Source organism: Callionymus lyra, chromosome 9, assembly GCF_982586985.1.
Source record: "Callionymus lyra chromosome 9, fCalLyr1.hap1.1, whole genome shotgun sequence".
In the NCBI taxonomy this organism is placed as follows: Eukaryota; Metazoa; Chordata; class Actinopteri; order Syngnathiformes; family Callionymidae; genus Callionymus; species Callionymus lyra.
Genome location: NC_141826.1, coordinates 18,495,920 through 18,513,184, shown reverse-complemented (window position 1 = coordinate 18,513,184; position 17,265 = coordinate 18,495,920). Strand labels below are relative to the sequence as shown.

The following is a 17,265-nucleotide window of genomic DNA, read 5'->3' as shown; positions in this document are numbered from 1 at the left end:
AGTACGTGAGGGTTGTGAAGGATGTGTATGAGGACGGTGTCACCAGGCTCAGGGCTTCAAGAGAGGTCCTGATGATGATGAGGACGGACAAGGCGAGGGAGTGATTTTAGTTGGATAGAAGAAGAGGTTGGAGATGTGAATGAATGTCTGCAGAAGATTATTTCCATCATTAGAAGAAAAGCTTTTGTCTGGTTCTGAGTGTCGGGACCAGAAGACTGAGATGAAGAGCTGCAGCAGGATTGACTACAAAAGGAAATGATTAGAAAGTTTTGAGACAAAGTTAGAGCGGAAGCATGTTCGCGAGGAGAGACCAACACAGTTGCAGATGTGGTAAAAGGATGATAATAATACGATAAGAAGGACTAAAATATGAAGGTAGAGGACGAGGACTTGCTGTTTCAACTCCCGAGAACAAGGATGAACAGCTTAAACATTATTTTAAAGTTTTTTAAAGTGATGACGTGTTGATTTCCACATGTCGTTTCAGGGCCAGAATAGAAAATACATCCTCCTACAGAAAACTGATTCTTATCTCCCACAGACACAGCCACACATACCCGAGTGTTTAGAAACTTTCCATCACCACACAGACGTCAATTTGATAAGAATAATGTTTATTAATTTAAGGAAACAAAGCCATTTAAAACCACAGGGAAAAATAAATATTAATAAATATTCACTCAGTGCTTGACATGGATCCTCATGGACATGAGAACTTGAGACGTTTATCATAAAATAAAAACTTGTTGTATAAAATTTAATTTAACATTAAATAAAAACTTAGTAAATAATTTAAATGATTTGAACATAAATACATTCAGTGTTTCAAGTTGTAGCGTGAATTAGATAGACTCGACATGTCAAGGTTGGTCAACGGCTGAGGATGAGTGAGTTGTCCAGCTGGATCAGTGACTTCAGCTTGTCCAGGAAGACCTTGAACGTGGTCTTGGGCCAGTTGTTGCTGGAGCACTCGTTGGAGTTGATCTTTGGCTGTGGAAGGAAGAAGAAACGATCGTTGGAAGAGTTTTTATTCGGTTTAACTCGGGTCATGATGGACTTAAACTCTTTTGCTGCTTGCAATTTAGTGTTTTTTGTTGTTGTTTATCTTCTTTAAAGCAGTTGTGTTGGCATCAACAGTTGTTGGCTTAAATCACTTAAGGATTGTAGCAGAATAATCTCTGATCGTGTGCAAAATAACTTTTTTTGTATCAAACTGACACTGATTTTAAGTGACTTATTATATCAACAAACACAAGTAGTTGCTCAAAAACCAATATAATCTAAGTAAAGCCCTTAAATCTTTGCTCTTCGACATGATGCTATCTAGGACGGTGTTTTTTAGAAGTCGGGGCCGTGGCCCCCAGGTGTCGCTAAAGGGTCCTCAGCAAATTGTAGGCATCTTAAATCAAGTACGGCTTTTACAACCTTGCAGAAAAATAGCCACGATTGCCTGAAATGCTGGTTTAAAGACCTGAAAACTTCAGCGTCACTTCAGTCAAAACTTAAGACCTAAAATAACAGACTTTTTTTTTAAACACAGAAGAGCATTTTGTCTGGCAATCTACTGTGTTTACACAGCAAGATGCTTTACTTGAGCTAATGAAACGCATACGGTTTGTCCCAGAATTGTTTGTGGCTACAACCAAAATATGTGTTGTTAATTGATGTTGAACAGTTTTTCAGTACTGAAAACGCATCTGTTACTAGCGTTTGGGAACCTCCTGTTCTACAATATTCAATGTGAAGTACAAATCTTAACTTATGAACGCAGATGGAACAGGTGGAAGTTTGTGCATTATGCTAACAATATCCTTCGATAGCTATAAGGCTAATGGTATCGCATTCTGTTCCAATTTGTATTTCCTGTTGAAAAATGGCGGATATAAAGTCTGTATGATTTTTAGAGTCTCACCGGAGAAGATTTCCATGTTCATTACAATGACCTCTTTGTCTTTTAAAACTAAATACGGAGACTATTTTCTTTCCAGTTATCAGAGCGTCTCTTTCTCTTTTGTTAGCCAACTAAAGAAACCATCTCATGAACAAGATTATCGGGTTTGAATCAAAATATCTTGACTGTGTCAACTAAACGACCTCTTCGAAATCACGTTGGAAGCGTTCACCAACACTCACCTCAGTCCGGCCCTCCAGCTTATAGTTGATCATCCCCACCGCGCCTTCGATGTAGATGTTTTTGCCGCCGGTGCACAACTGCTTCGCGACCTCCAGCTCTTTGGTAGCACTCTTCAGCGCCGCGATAACGCATTCTTCCTGCGAGGGGAGGGAAATAAAAAAAAAACAACATTGAGCGTCTTCCTGCCGCCGTCATGTGTCGACACCACAACAAAGACGTTTGTAGTCGAGTAGCACCAGCGAGCTACGCTTCCTGTCTGAGAAATGTACGCTGTGGTTTGGAGTAGCTGAATTTAAGTGCGGCAAACCAGACATGACCTGCATGTACTCGAGAGTCTTACCTTCACGTTTTCTGGAGCTCGGAATGTTGCGTTGGACGGCTGTAAGAGACGAACGAAGAGGTTAAGCATCAACACTTTAAGTCGATAACGATCAGAATGTATCGTGACTCACGCAGGTCACATTTTTTTTCATCTGGTCGATGTTGTACTCCCCGATGGGGTACGAGTTTGCATGGAAGAAAACGAAGAGCAAGACGATCCAGAAAGTCATCCTGAAGATGTCGGCCATAGTTGCTGCAGTAGCTGAGTCGGTTGGGTTGATCTCAAGCGATGAGAAGATGCTGCTGTATGTCTGGACCTCCATTTGCTGACTTTATATAGTCAAGCGATGGAAAAGAGTGGGTTGGATTTGTCATGTACCACCTAATAGTTTTACTTTTTTCCTTTGGGCCCCAGGAAAGTTTTTCTGCTCGATGTGACATGAATCGAAAATATGGAAAACCCAAACATCCCTCAGTAAAAAAAAACTTAACCAGAGTGGCTTTCAAGATTATGGTACTCAGGATTTTTTTTGTTTTTGTTGTCAACAGTTAATATTTACTCATTTAATGTCACAGAAGTTGGACAAAAAAACCCCAAAGTAAACCACAATGATGATCATACATGTGATATTCAGGTTCCAATGAAGATGAAATGGACATTTTTTAGTGGATATCTTTAAACATCACAATAAATAACAGAATACTGTATATTTTTTAAAATCTTTAATTTTGCTTGTTGCAGTGCGATCAGAACGTTTTTAATTCATGTAAATATATATATATATATATTTTAAGTTCGACATTATATTATACCACTCCGTCATGGAACGACTATTTTTGAAGTTGTAATAGTTAATATGACAAAAAAAAACTTGGATCATGACAGTCCGTACAGTTGTCCAAATAAAGGTTTCCCTCGCTCTTCACTTCTAAATTTTGGTGGAATTTAAGGAAAGAATATAAGGGTTTACATTAATAGTTATGTAGATCTTTCTGTATTAATATCTTGTTATCATCCTAATGCTATGGAAACACAACTAGCATTAGCATGTAGCAGGCTTCAAATTCAAATGAGCATAAACTTTAAGGCACCAAGGCAAACTTGTATTTCGAAGTAGGGGCACCGAAGCAAATGTGTGTGTGTATATATATTTATCATGCTCTTGTTAACACCTATTAAAAACAACAAGAACGTAAAATGACAACTTAAATATATTTTTAGTCATTTATTTGACTTAAAACAAATGATGCAATTACATTTTGGTGTTTTATATAATGCACTCGTGTTTGACATGTCATTGTAGCAAATCAGCTACGCATTAACATCTTGTGCTTCGACTGCTAGTAGTTGTTATTTTTCTAATGTAATATCGTAATTTTCTGAGACACTAAATTTGGGGTTTTCATTATCTATAAGCCACAATTATCCAAATGTCAAGGAATAAATGTTTGGAATGTTTCACTCTATGTGTAATGAATCTATAGAATATAATATGGGTTTCACATTCTGTAATGAGTGACAAAAATATTTTAACTTTTTCATGATATTCAAATTGTTATGATATTTACTAGTGTTTATATAGACACAAATTAAAAATTCACATCTATAGACCAGTCTAGGGGGCATGTGTCCAGTTGTTATCCCCTTTCCCTCAATATGTCTATCTATATATATATATATATATATATATATATATATATACTGTATATATATATAGATAGACAGACAGACAGACATATTGTGTTTGTTCAGGTTTTTCCTTGATTTTCTGGAACTCCTGTTGTGTTATCAGTTTCATCTTGCCCATTAAAGTATATACTTTATTGAGTATTGCTTTGTGACCCTGGTCTGGAAAAGGGCTATACAAGTAAAAATTACTTACTTACTTACTTACACAAAAATCGAACAAAAATTAGGAACTGGCGAGTTTCGAGGGCAAACGAACCAATGCAGTGATAAATACTTTTAGCGTTTAAACAATGAAATAAACTTACCTTAAAAAGTGGTGTATTTTGCTACTTTTTTTTCCCCAACAGCCTGTAAATGCTCGACTTTCCTTTTTTTTTTACCCTTTCCTTGCTCGGCATTTTTAAAGTTCGCTGCCTGACCAGAATTTACCGACACCTTAACTCCCTCGAGACGCTGATGCAACGAACTGCTCGGCGGTTTCCCGTCGTCAGTTAACCTTTGACACGTAATGGCCGCGCCCATATTGTTTACCTTTTACCGTTCGATATTGTACAGTTGAAAATGTTACATAACAGCCGGGACGATTTTACTATGTACATTCGACGAAACAATTACGCTCGCAGTATTTGTTAACAAATTAAAAGCCAAGGGCGGGTCACGGCAAGTTGTTGCCGTCAACACGGGTACTTTTTTCGATTCAGAGAGTTTGGCAGTACATCCAACCGCCGTCGTCCTCACCAGGGTCTCGACCCGACGTTGTCTGTCATGGACGAAGAACACGGGTTCATTTCATTGACGGCATCATGAATGCTCAGAGATGCGGAGACGAGACCCTGAGGTCCATTTTTGTGCCGTACATCCAAGAACATCTCCTCACGTTGCAGGATGATGATGCTCAGCACCATGTTGCAAATATCTGTACACAATTCTTGGAAGCAGTGTCCACTCAAAACAATCTTACAATATAGACTTGTATCATTTTCTCTGGAACAGCTCCTCATGTTGATGCCAATACAGGTCTGTGGATCAGAATCTACTGATGGTTCCTCGCACACGGTTCAGGACCAGAGGAGAGAAATCTTTTCAGGCTGTTGCTCCTAAGCTTTGGAACGATCTTCCTCTCTCTTTGCGCTTGATGGATCTACTGACTCCTTCAAGATACATCTTAAGACGTTTCTATTTGTTCAGGCTTTTCCTTGATTTTCTGGAAATTCTGTTGTGTTATCAGTTTTATTTTGATCTTTAGAGTTTATACTTTATTGAATATTGTTTTGATTGTTTAAGTGCTTTGTGACCCTGGTCTGGAAAAGAGCTATACAAATAAAAATGACTTACTTACTTAATTACAAGAGGGACGTTATAGACGAGTATGGAGGGTTTTTTGGATGTTTTTAAGTTTGTCTTTTTGGATGAAGACCAAGACAACTAAGCTCCCATTGCTACGTTAAAATTAAAATACATTTTTGCCTACAACTCTAAAAAGGAAAGGATTACTCTGAAAATAATCCAAAACCTTAGTCGACATGAGGGTGGGGTAAAAAATAAGGTGTATTTGAATTTCGGTTGAACTTTAAGTGTTGCCCTATATAATCTAATCTAATAATCAATCTCTTTGAATTGGGACAGAGTACTCTAGTGGTTACATGGCGTAACTGCGATAGAAAGATGGCTGTATCGGAGATCATTGCTGTGTCTCAAATCGCATACTTCTCTTAGTATACTAGAAGTTAGTATGCATCAGGATAGTGTACGTACTAACTAGTACGCACATTTTCAACAGATAGTATGTCTCAAATCAAACACTGCTGCTACACACTAACCGGAAATGACGCGACAGCTTCTTCTTCTACTTCTATTTAACGATGTTTCAACCAGCTGTTTGAACGCTATCGCCACCTGCTGGCAGCACGATTTGAAAGTTTGGAAAAAGAAATAAAGAAAAAATATGAGAATCGAAATATTCGCGAGATATTTAAGCTGGTATCAGCACCGAAGACGTGTTTATCATCGTACTGCTGCGGAAAATACACCTGTGTAAGTATATGAATATATATGCATTTATATATGACGTAACTTCCGTTTACAATGTCATTAAGATGGAGCCGTTTAGGGTATATAGTGTCCATCGAACCATACTCAGTTTTGTGGGCGTTTTAGTACGCCAATTTAGTGTGCATGGCGCACTAAATTTCGCATACTAAGAATTGAGACGCACTTGCGCACTAAAAATACTAACTTTTGAGTACGCTAGTATGCGATTTGAGAAACAGCACATGAATCTCGTGTAACCGGTTACATGACGGTTGGGAGCTTCGGTTACACTTGTAGATAAAAAAAAAAAAAAAAGCCACGCTGCTTCTTTGACCAGGTGTTCGACAACCCATCAGCTTCACCGTCGTGGCGGAGACACGTGAGTCGTGTGTGTCAGCGGAGTTTTGAACAAACCAGATGTGACCACAAAAGCGTAGAGAACTCACGCTAGCCAGGACCAGGGGCTTTTGTTCTGCAGACCCTCGTGGTGTTTTTCTTAGATGACTTCACTGCGGTGACTCAAACCTGTGCAATTACATTGTTAAATGTTACATACATTTGTTGACTATTAAGTGAATGGCGATTGTTGTGTGAACATTCTGTAAAGGTTGTCTGATGAACCCCCCCACCCCCTCCGATCCCCCTCGCTGGTCTGGACATGGGTCGGAGTTTTCTGGTTCTTTCTCCTTTACTCTGCGAAAAATTTGCGAAAACATTTCTTAATTGAAAGGACTTTTTATGGTCATTCTGAACCATGTAGAGAAAATCAATTTTAGCAGATACTTGAGCTAATATGTATATTGTTCATTATTTTTTTTGGGGGGGTTATGTTTTTTCTAAAGTATTTATTTACACTGCAGTTAATTTTTCAGAACTTTTGGTCAATTTTGTTACAAAAAAATGTAAAAAGGTTTTAACTCAAATTTCTATAATTTTTATTAATGTTACAATTTTTATTTCTTATTTATTTATTTGTTTGTTGTATGTTTTTAGCTTTACATGGTTTCTTTTTTAATGCAATGTACAACATTCTCTAAGACCACCACTAGACTCTGATCCTCCTTCATGTCCTCAACGAAACGCCTGAAAGTTTAGTTTGAGTCTGTGCGGTAACATGCTGCCATCTAGTGGAGACACTTCCGTCCTACCTTTAAAAAATACAACAAAAAAAACAACATTTAAATTATTCCCCACCATAAATTGATTAAAAGTTACGATTTCAAAGTTTGTGAACGGTTTTAATGTCTTTGTTGGGTTTGAAACAGATCCATATACAGGTGTGAGACACATAAAATAATGATCAGAATTTTAAACATTTAGACTATTTTTGGTTCAAAGTTTGACCATAACTTTTATCGTGACTTAAAGTTTTTTTTTTAATTATATTTTATTGTTTTTTGGGGGGGTTTCTACTGATATTTCAACAGACTTTCCAGTCACAGTGGAGGAATCCTCAGGTGATGATGACGTCATCGCCTCGAGGATATCCCCGAAACTCTCTCTAGTGATTTTTGCGTCATTGGCACTCAGTCACTTTCTTGTACTTTTACTTTGGCGGAAGAACCTTCTGCCTGTGGTTTCACTCGCATGGTGACTTGAGGTTACGACAATTGACTCATTGTTTTTCCAAGCGTCGCTTCATCTCTGATCCTAGTCATCTTGAGATTGAGACGCCCCGTTCTGCCCAGATCCAAGTTGACTGTCGAACTCTAGGTTTTCAAATGAAGCGATAATGTGAAGCAGAAAACAAGGATTAAATCAGGTTAAAAGCCGGTTTCAGGTTTTCAAATATATTTTTTTTAATTTCAAATTTAATATAAAACTTTCCTCCCATATTGTCTTTGAAAATATGTATTATTTAATACTTGCTTATATTATGTTTTTAGTTAAGTAGATTTGATTATTCAACATGTAATAGTAAGTAAGTAAGTAATTTTTATTTGTATAGCGCTTTTCCAGACCAGGGTCACAAAGCGCTTAAACAATCAAAACAATATTCAATAAAGTATATATTTTAAAGATCAAGATAAAACTGATAACATAACAGGAATAGGTACTTTTGTTGATAATTAACAAATCATATTTAGCATTTTCTTCATATATTTTTTAAAAATACTTTCAAATAACATCAACACTTGTTTCATATCATGCTTATTTTCAAACTTTCAAATGTATTTGCTTTTTATAAATTAACCTTTTTTTTATTCTTAATCCTTAATCCTTGTTCTTCACTCTGTTTTGTTTCTTTTTCGCTTGTGTCTCGTACTGATCATTTATTCATATCCTCTTAGTTCACTTAAGTGATCCAAATGGGTAGAAACCTCCTCAGGGTCAAATAATCAAATATAATTTAAAATAATACTTCCTTAATTTCCTGCAGTCATGATAACTGTAATATATGGATATATATTTATACTCATTCTGTGTATTATGTCAGTCATTGTACTACAGGGGAATTCTTGACTATGTTTGTGTCGGCATGATGATGTGTGTGTGTGTGTGTGTGTGTGTGTGTTACGCAAGTGCATAGGTTACGCAATTATTGTACGTTGTTTACGTAGGTAGTTAGTCATATACTACCGGAGTAATATTCACGCGGGTGTCCCTCAGTACAAGAGTAGAACCTGAATATATTAAAATAACAGTCAATCACTCATAATAAATGTGTTTCAAATTCTTATTATTGTAGCGTGAATCTTGATGTCATTGCATTACTCATTTACGCCACTAGATGTCCCGCTACTAATAAAACAACCTGAGGAAAGACGCAACTAGAAAAGTGTTTATTTAAATTTGTTACAAAAACAAAAGAAAAATGTTGAGAGTTTATGTACAAGTGGAACCGATTGTATCTCAACGGTAAAGACACAAAGTAAAAAGACGTCAGTACAGGTTCGTCTTCTTCATGATCCTCAAGAACTCCTGCTCGTTGACCTCGCCGTCGCCGTCCCTGTCGGCCTCTTCGATCATCTCCTGCAGGACGAGAGTCATTTAGTTTCATGGCTCTTTAAGTGATCTTTCTTTTGTGTTCTTGTTAAAGTGATCAAGTACAATGTTGTTTTTTTTAATGCATGGATCCCGTGGACCCTTAAAAAGTCTTAAAATACATCAAAGACAGGAATCTAAAAAAATAACTAAAGACCTTGATATTATGTTTTCCATTTTTCCAATTCCTTTCAAACTTCGGAAATATTAGGTAACATTCATTTATTTCTAATAATTTACCAATTTGGTATTAAATGCATAATTTTAATAAAGATTAAAGCAAATCCCTATTAAGGAACTTACAAAACAGAGTACATTTAATGAGAATTTTCTTCATGGCTGCACGTGTTACCAGGCAACACTTACTTTGAGCGGAAAATCGTTTTTTTTATTTTAGGTTTTTAAAACAAATATTTGGGTAAAATGTATTAATTTGTTTGTCGTTGTTTTGTTCCAATTTGCGTTGTTTGTCTTGAATATTATTTTAAATATATAGTATTGTAACCAACCTGTATAAACCCTATAATATTTAAGCATTACTTGACACAAATACTATGAAATATTAATCATACGTTGATAGTTTTGAGCTTTTACAGCCAATTATTGTTATTTATAAAGTAATAATTAATATTTAAATTCATAATTTATTCTAATTTTGGGTTACTTTGATCACATATGGCTCATGATGGTACAGCTCGATCGGAAATGTCACTGAACTGAGCTTTGTGGGGGGTTTCTTTTAAAGATATTTGGGAAAAACTTGTGTCCTAGAAAAGTACCTGAAGCTCCTCGTCAGTCAAGTTCTCGCCCAATTCCTTGGCGACACGCTTGAGATTTTTAAAGGAGATCTTTCCCGTTCCGTCGTCATCGAAGAGCCGGAACGCCTTCAGGATTTCTTCTTTTGAGTCTTTTTCACTCTGTGGAATAAATGGAAGTCGTGTCACTGTGGCGGAAACACAGGAATATAATAAAAAAGAGAGGGAGGAGGAGAGGAGATACAACAAAGGGTTGCGATGAATGGATGTTTGAACAGATGGCGATGAGGATGAAAGTGGTAAAAAGAAGCCAAAACTCACCATTTTCACCGTCATCATGCTGAGGAAGTCGCTGAAGTCGATGGTACCGGACCCTTCTTTGTCAACGTCTGCGATCATTTTCTTGATCTCTTCTTTCTTGGGCTCGAAGCCCAGAGCTCGCATGGCGACCTGGAGGAACAAAGAGGTGTTGAGACTCTTGGACTCGATGGTCGTGTTGGTGTTTAGAACCTTCAGCTCCTTCACATCGATGCTTCCGGTGCCGTCGGTGTCGAACAAATCAAACGCTTCTTTGATTTCTTGCTTCTGCTCCTCCGTCAGTTCCATCTTTGGACCGGGTTTCTTCCTCTGGCTGGTCGCAGGAGTTGATTTTCTTGAACCTGACGCCTTTTTACACACAAATAAACAAAACTTAAGTTGTTTTTCACGTCATGCATTTAAAAAAACAACACAAAACACTTCAACAACAACACAATTCACTCGACTTTTTAACCAACAATGGCCTCCAAACATTCGCTCTTAACGTTTAGCTGAGTAGACTCGTGCACTCGAAACTACGCCCTGAACTTGTAAACTAATAAAAACATTTCTAAACATTGTTCGTTGCGTAAAAAAAAGAGCATGTTTACCATGATCGCGAGAAGCTTGAGCAGCGTGTTTCAAACCGGATGTCAACAGAAAACCCTACGTTGCTCAGAGTGACGCGAGCAAGAGCCAATAGGAAAAGGGGGATCCGCGTGTCGACTCCGGCACATCCAATCGAGAGTCGAGGAAGGCGGGGCTTAGGATTCGCCCGCCAATCGCGAAGCGCCTGCGCCGTCGCTATGCAACCAAGAAATGACGCATGCGCAGTCTCGCCCTTCAACTTGGAGCAGACGGATGAGCTGCAGAGAAAGGTATCTTCATTTAAACCACGTTTTAACGCCTTATTTAGCACTTTTTACATTTTACTTTTATCCTATACGCTCTATAATAACTAAATACGTTTTATTTTATGTATAATCCGTTAGAAAACTATTCCACCATGTTGTCCTACGTTAGCCTCGTAAGCTCAACGTTTTATATGGAAACTTAAAACATGTCATAATGGTTATATTTGTTTAAGAAAGCATACAAATTGTTTTTTTTCATTGTAGATTTACAATGCAAATATTTCAACTTAAATGTAAAATATTCGCTGAAAAAAATCTGTATTCACTATTGTTTACGCTTGAAATATGCGCAGAAAGTTACTGCGCCGACTGTCCCCCGAACATTTATCTGCGAAATTCGCAATATTTGGATAATATCTAAAAAAAAAATGCACCTCGAACATTAAATAATAAATTTACAAATAAATATTTATGGCGAAAATAGGTTTCTATGACATTTTTCTTAGTATTGCTGAGAACTTGCTCTACGTCGATTTTCTATTAAATTTGTCATAAAAATATTGGCTGAAAGAAATTGATGTAAAAACAAACACTTTTTTAAATGCCTATTTTAGTACAATTCTAAGCCCATAAACAAATCAATTCAATTCAATTCAATTTTATTTAAAGTGTCTTATCATAACAAAGTTTTCTCAAAACACTATACAGTTGAAATAAGACTACAGTTGATTAAGGAAAAATAGATCCCAGCAATTCAACAAAGAGCAAGAAACAAAACACTGTACAGTGAGCAATGGCGAGGAAAAACTTCCTTTTAGAAGGCAGAAACCTCGAGCGGAACCAGACTCATTGTTGACGGCCTGCCGCTCTGACCGGCTGGGAGGAAGGATGGGGGGGTAGACAGATGGATAAGGAGAGGAGTGAGGGAGGATATAGTGAGAGAAAAGAGGAGAGTGTAGGAGGGTCCATGGGGGTGCTGGAGAGAACTCGGGAAATCAGTTTTTTTGCTTGTCACATATCTCCCTCGTCATGTGATTAATATGAGATTTTAAAGTGCTAAATACTCAGGTTAAGTATAAGTATTTTCTTCTAAATATTAATTGAAAAGAATCCTGTAGATTGCAAATACATATTTAATTTTCTACTAGGTAAAAAGATTGTGTTCAACTAAATATTATTGAAATTATCTGAAGCAGGCCTTTGACTGTTTTTATACGGTCAGTAAAATGGATCCATGTAGAAAATGTTTCTGACCGATTTTATTTTGCATTTATTATTGTTTAACTTTAATATAACTTTCAGAAGTTCTTTCTGACTTTGTCTCCTTTTTATTTTATGTAAATATTTATTGCCTTTTGGAATAATTTGGTTCTATATTAAGATCATATTTTTATTATAATTTTGTTAAATGATTGGTTTATAACTATGTTATTTGCGTATTTATTTTTTGTTCTTGGCTTGACGGCCCCTCACAGGAGCCCCAGTTTATTATGTGGCCCCTGAGGAAATGTAATCGTTGACCCCTGACCTAAAGTATCTAAAAACCTCTCAGGAATGCCGGGTGGTTCCATCATCAACCAGCGGCGGCACGTTGGACTGCAGCAGCTGGCGGCGCTGGCAGAGATCTCTCGCTCGTCCCTCGGCCCTCACAAGACCTACAAGTTCATCCAAGACGACTCCAGCGGTGAGTCGGCGCTCGTGACCTCTTGTGTTCGCGTCCTGGACAACCTGGACTTGACCTGTGCCGCCGGTCAGCTGGTCTACGAGACCGTCCGGGCCCATCATGAGGTCTACCGCACTGGGTCGGGGAGCCTGGTGTTCCTGGCCGGAGCGTGGAGTCGTGCTGCTCTGGAGAGCCTGCAGAGGGGAGTTCTGGTGCCGCAAGTCGTCTCCGGGATGTCGGAGGTCGTGGAGGTCTGCTTAGATGTTTGCAGGAGGAACAGTCTGTCACTTGCTAGTTTAAATCAGACTCACTCGGCACGTGATTTAAATCCTAAATTCGGTAAGAAAGTCACCTCCGCCGGACCTAGAAGCTTGAGGTTAAGTCGACATTTTTGTGGACCGAAGCCTGAAGATGTGAGCGAGGAACCTCCAGATGTCGCTCACGTCGCAGAAGGACTGAGTCACGGCTGCCACGAAGCTATGAAGTTGGTCATGGAAGCCAGACGTGCTCAAGCTGGTGAAGTATTTGACGTGACTAAAGTTCTCACTTGCGTCCTTCCTGGTTCACCTGAAGAACATTCTCACGTCGCACCTGGATTCGTGGTCCTCCTGCACCCCGACCAGATCGCCCTGGCTCATCGCCTGAGAGAAAGACGTCTGAAGGTCGCGCTTATCGACGGAGATTTATCCCACAGCTATCGCCACCTCGGGTTTAAAAGGTTAAAGGGGGTCGAGCGCGTTTGCGACAGGATGTCCGGGGAGGACGACGATTGGATGGAGATGGTTCTGAAGGTCCTGCTGAAGCTGGAGGTGGGCGTTGTGCTGGTCGGCGGGCTGGTCGGCGACGCCGTGGTCCGGCATCTCGGCGGGCGCCACATCCTGGCCGTGGGGAAAGTCAAAAACGTACGGGAATTCTCCGGCGCCACGGGAGCCGTGGCCGTGTCCTACATCGGTCAGCTGAGCCGGGAATGCGTCGGCGACGGCGTCCAGGTGGACGTGAGGAGCGACCAGAGGACGCTCGTGAACATTCACACGGGTAAACCGATGGCGGTCGTCACGGCGATAATCACCAGCCTCCTGCCCGGGAAGCTGCAGAGTTTAGAGGATCGGTTCTGGGGATGCGCTCATCGTCTGCGTCACGCTCTGACGGACGCCGCCGTCCTCCCCGGCGCCGGAGTCACGGAGCTGCTCTGCGTCCACGAGCTTCGACGTCGGGCCGACGAACACAACCGAGCGAACCGTCCTCACAGAGGAGTCGTGTTCCAGCTCATGAGTGACGCTCTGGTGGACTTCACCGCCGCGCTGATGCTCAACGCCGGAGGACTCGGGGAAGTCCAAGTCAGGACGGAGCTGAACCAGAAGCTGCTGGACTATCGGAGCGGTCGGGATGTTTCACAGCTTTCTGTCGATCTTGACGACAAAAAGGTTCCTCCTAAAGTTTATGACAATCTGAAGGTGAAGCAGGAGGTCTGGAGGAGAGCCGTGGATCTGGTCCTGCTGGTCCTACAGACCGACGCAGAGATCATCACTGGTGTGGAGCAGAGTGACGCAGAAGACCTGTTTTTCTTGTGATGTTTAATTTTGATCAAACAATGTCAATTTTGTAAACGTTTTATATGAACATTAAATTGTTATTTATTGACAATCCTTGTTTTCTCACTGGAAATAATGTGTAAGTTAAAAAAATGTTTGAATAATCATCAAATCCATAGACAGAATGATTTTAGGAAGAGTTTTTGAATAACAAAATCTTACTAAAAACTTGCCATAGGTTCCTTTTAACAATACTATCAAGAGACGGTTAGCTTAAGGTTTATTCGCCACCAGAGGGAGGCAACGTTTGTTTTGTAACATTTGTCGGGCAGTTTGAAGTTTAAAGTTTGAATCAATCAGGTTTATGATATGATTTATGATGAAAAGCTATTGTTTTTTGCATAAAAATAATAAACTGGAAATGCAAGAACGTTTTTTAATCAACATTGAAACAATTCCAATTATATATATATCTATATATGTGTGTGTGTGTGTATACATATATATATATATATTTCTATCTTGAGGGTTCATAAAATTAATTAATTATTCTTTCAAACACTACAATACGAGAATCATAAAAAAACATTTACAATTTGTCAAGCTTGTATGAAATACAAAGGCAGTTATGGCAAGTGAGAATAAATGCATTTTTTTAACCTATTGTTTTTGTTTATGTCTCATTAAATAGCAACTGTTGTATTGTTATATACTGTATATGTGTTTTTTTTGAAGGTCTCATGCTGTTTTAAAATCCAATTTATTACGTTACTTCAAAGGGTTGTAATGTTCATTTTTTTATACTGGTACAATGAAAAAGTTACTTATTTAATAAGCTTATGCAGTTGAAGAGAAGTTGAAAGGGAGCACAGGAAAGTACAGCTATTATTACGGCCTCTTCTTTAATCTTTCAACTTTTTTTTTTTTAAAGTTGTACCTTGAACTACTTATTTTAAGTACCCATTTATTTATACCCTTTATGTCTTTAGCTGTTCAGCTGCTCCTATTACCTGATCTCTGAAGTTTCCTCCTTTCATGTTGGCATTCTATTTTTCTCTGCTTTTGAATTCATTTTAGACCACTTGTTCCTTCACAAGAGATGCTAGAGTGTCCTGAAAGTCCTGTTATGGTTGGCTGAGACGTTTAAAAAAAACTTGTCTGCCCTCATTTAGACTGGTTGGTCTGGTGGGCAGTTTCTATCATAGTCCAGTTCTATCGGTTGTTGACAGGATCGGTCAGTGATCCCTGTGGTGAGTAAAGTCTGACTCGGGTTCAAGTCGCTGAACTTGTTCATCTTGAAATTGTTGGTCCTGCACGACCCCGACATTGGTTCACTACCTTTGCCTTTTTTGGGTTCTTTGAATGAGCGACAGTGGATTAAAGAAGGTTTTAGGAAACTCAAGAGCAATATTTAAAAAAAGTAGCTCTCTGTAATCTTTGTTATTACTCTTTATCTCCCCCTCATCTTAACCCAAGCCCTTCTCAGAGAGCACTGAAGAAATTCCATTGTATTTGCCTCCCAGACATTGTCTGAGCTCCGCTAACATTGTTCCTGGCTTCTAGCGTTTCCTTGGCAACCGTGCAAAGTTTCATTAGTGGTGGTTTTCCAGTGGTTATGTTTTCAGTTACTGCTTGAGTGAAGTCGCAAATGACTTTAAAGCTCAAACACTTGTTTGTACAAAATCCTATTAAAAAGGTAGATACAGTGGAGAAATCTGTTATGTTCTCCTCTCAATTGCTTTGGGAACTCCTGTTTCCTCCCACAATCCAAAGAGATATGGAGTTTGATTGAGAACTCTTAAATTGTTTGTTGGTGAAAGTAAAAGCTGGCACGCTGTCCAGCCTGTCCTCCACCTCTCGCCCCAAATAGCTGGGCTAGTATCTGGAACTCTTTGCCCCTAATAATGGTTGGAAAAGTGGTTGGAAATAAATGAACGAGGAGTTTGTGAGCTGATGAAGTGAGTGGAGTGTTTTGGTACCTGTGGGATATTCAGCATCTAAATGTTGGGTTCATAGCTATTTTTTTCGATTCATGTTGAAACTACCGCTTGGCAACTTCAAGGAGTTTCCTTCCTTTTTTTATGGCCTATATTCCTTCAACAATTGTTCTAAGCATGATAAGCTTGGAATCATCTTTGTTTCTAGTAGTGGGTCCAGGAGTTTCTTAATGTCTCGAACCAATGATTCAAGATAAATTATTTATAGAATTGTTTGTATGTTTCTTACAAGCTGCTTGAACCTTGTCAACAAATCCCCTCAAATAAAGAAAGATGCTAATCATCAACAACTAAAAAAAACTTTCGGCAAACATGGCGTTTTGGGCAAACCTTGACCACTACACTGCTCTGACTCTGGTGCTGGTGATGCAACATGAGCGTGCGAGGGGTAACATTCAAAGTGAACAACATAATTGGAATTTAAGCTCCGGCCTCAAAGAGCCTACTAGAATATTCTACTTAAGTTTGCGGTGTCAAGTTAAGACTCAACAGGTGCCGTCGACGCTCGCCAGTTATTCTTAGCGACACTTTGTGAAAGTAAAAGAAGGAGCCGACCGACCGTAAACCTACGTTTGCCCTCCAGGCTGCTCTTCCGCTGACTTCGAAGTGTTTCTACGACCTAACAAGTGTCAGGACTGTTGCCAGGTTCGCAGGTCTGTCTGTTTGACAGTCAGGTGGTCACGGGGGTCAAACTTTACTGCCGACTGTTTCCTTTTCACACCAGAGGTTCCTCCTACAGACCATAAACATTCACTGGGCCACAAATTGTTGTCTCAGTTACTACGTGTATCATTTAGCTCTTAAGTCGAAACATTTGTATTTAAATTTACAAGGTTGGTTATTGTCTAGGAACACAGAGGTGTTTATTTCATAGCAATAGACAGAACTACGGAGTCGAATACTTAAAGCTTTGTAGGGTCAATAGAGGATCGACTGAACCTCCATCTAGACGTAAACCATTCAGTCCAGCTGCCCCAGAACAGACAGCAAACCTTATTCCTTAACT

At 39.1% G+C, this 17,265-nt stretch overlaps 2 protein-coding genes across 2 annotated transcripts; one reads left to right on the top strand and one right to left on the bottom strand.

The window, feature by feature from the left end:
• Window positions 1-8,936: 8,936 nt before the first annotated feature.
• Window positions 8,937-10,878, bottom strand: cetn4 (centrin 4). Its single transcript, XM_087798707.1, has 5 exons — window positions 10,825-10,878; window positions 10,427-10,582; window positions 10,238-10,366; window positions 9,941-10,078; window positions 8,937-9,149 (listed from the first exon to the last, which is right to left on the bottom strand). Exons 1-5 carry the CDS (start codon window positions 10,825-10,827, stop codon window positions 9,060-9,062), a joined length of 516 nt encoding a protein of 171 aa, XP_087654833.1. The 5' UTR covers window positions 10,828-10,878; the 3' UTR covers window positions 8,937-9,059.
• Window positions 10,879-11,050: 172 nt separating this feature from the next.
• Window positions 11,051-14,546, top strand: bbs12 (Bardet-Biedl syndrome 12). Its single transcript, XM_087799572.1, has 2 exons — window positions 11,051-11,091; window positions 12,620-14,546. Exon 2 carries the CDS (start codon window positions 12,622-12,624, stop codon window positions 14,299-14,301), a length of 1,680 nt encoding a protein of 559 aa, XP_087655698.1. The 5' UTR covers window positions 11,051-11,091; window positions 12,620-12,621; the 3' UTR covers window positions 14,302-14,546.
• Window positions 14,547-17,265: the final 2,719 nt, after the last annotated feature.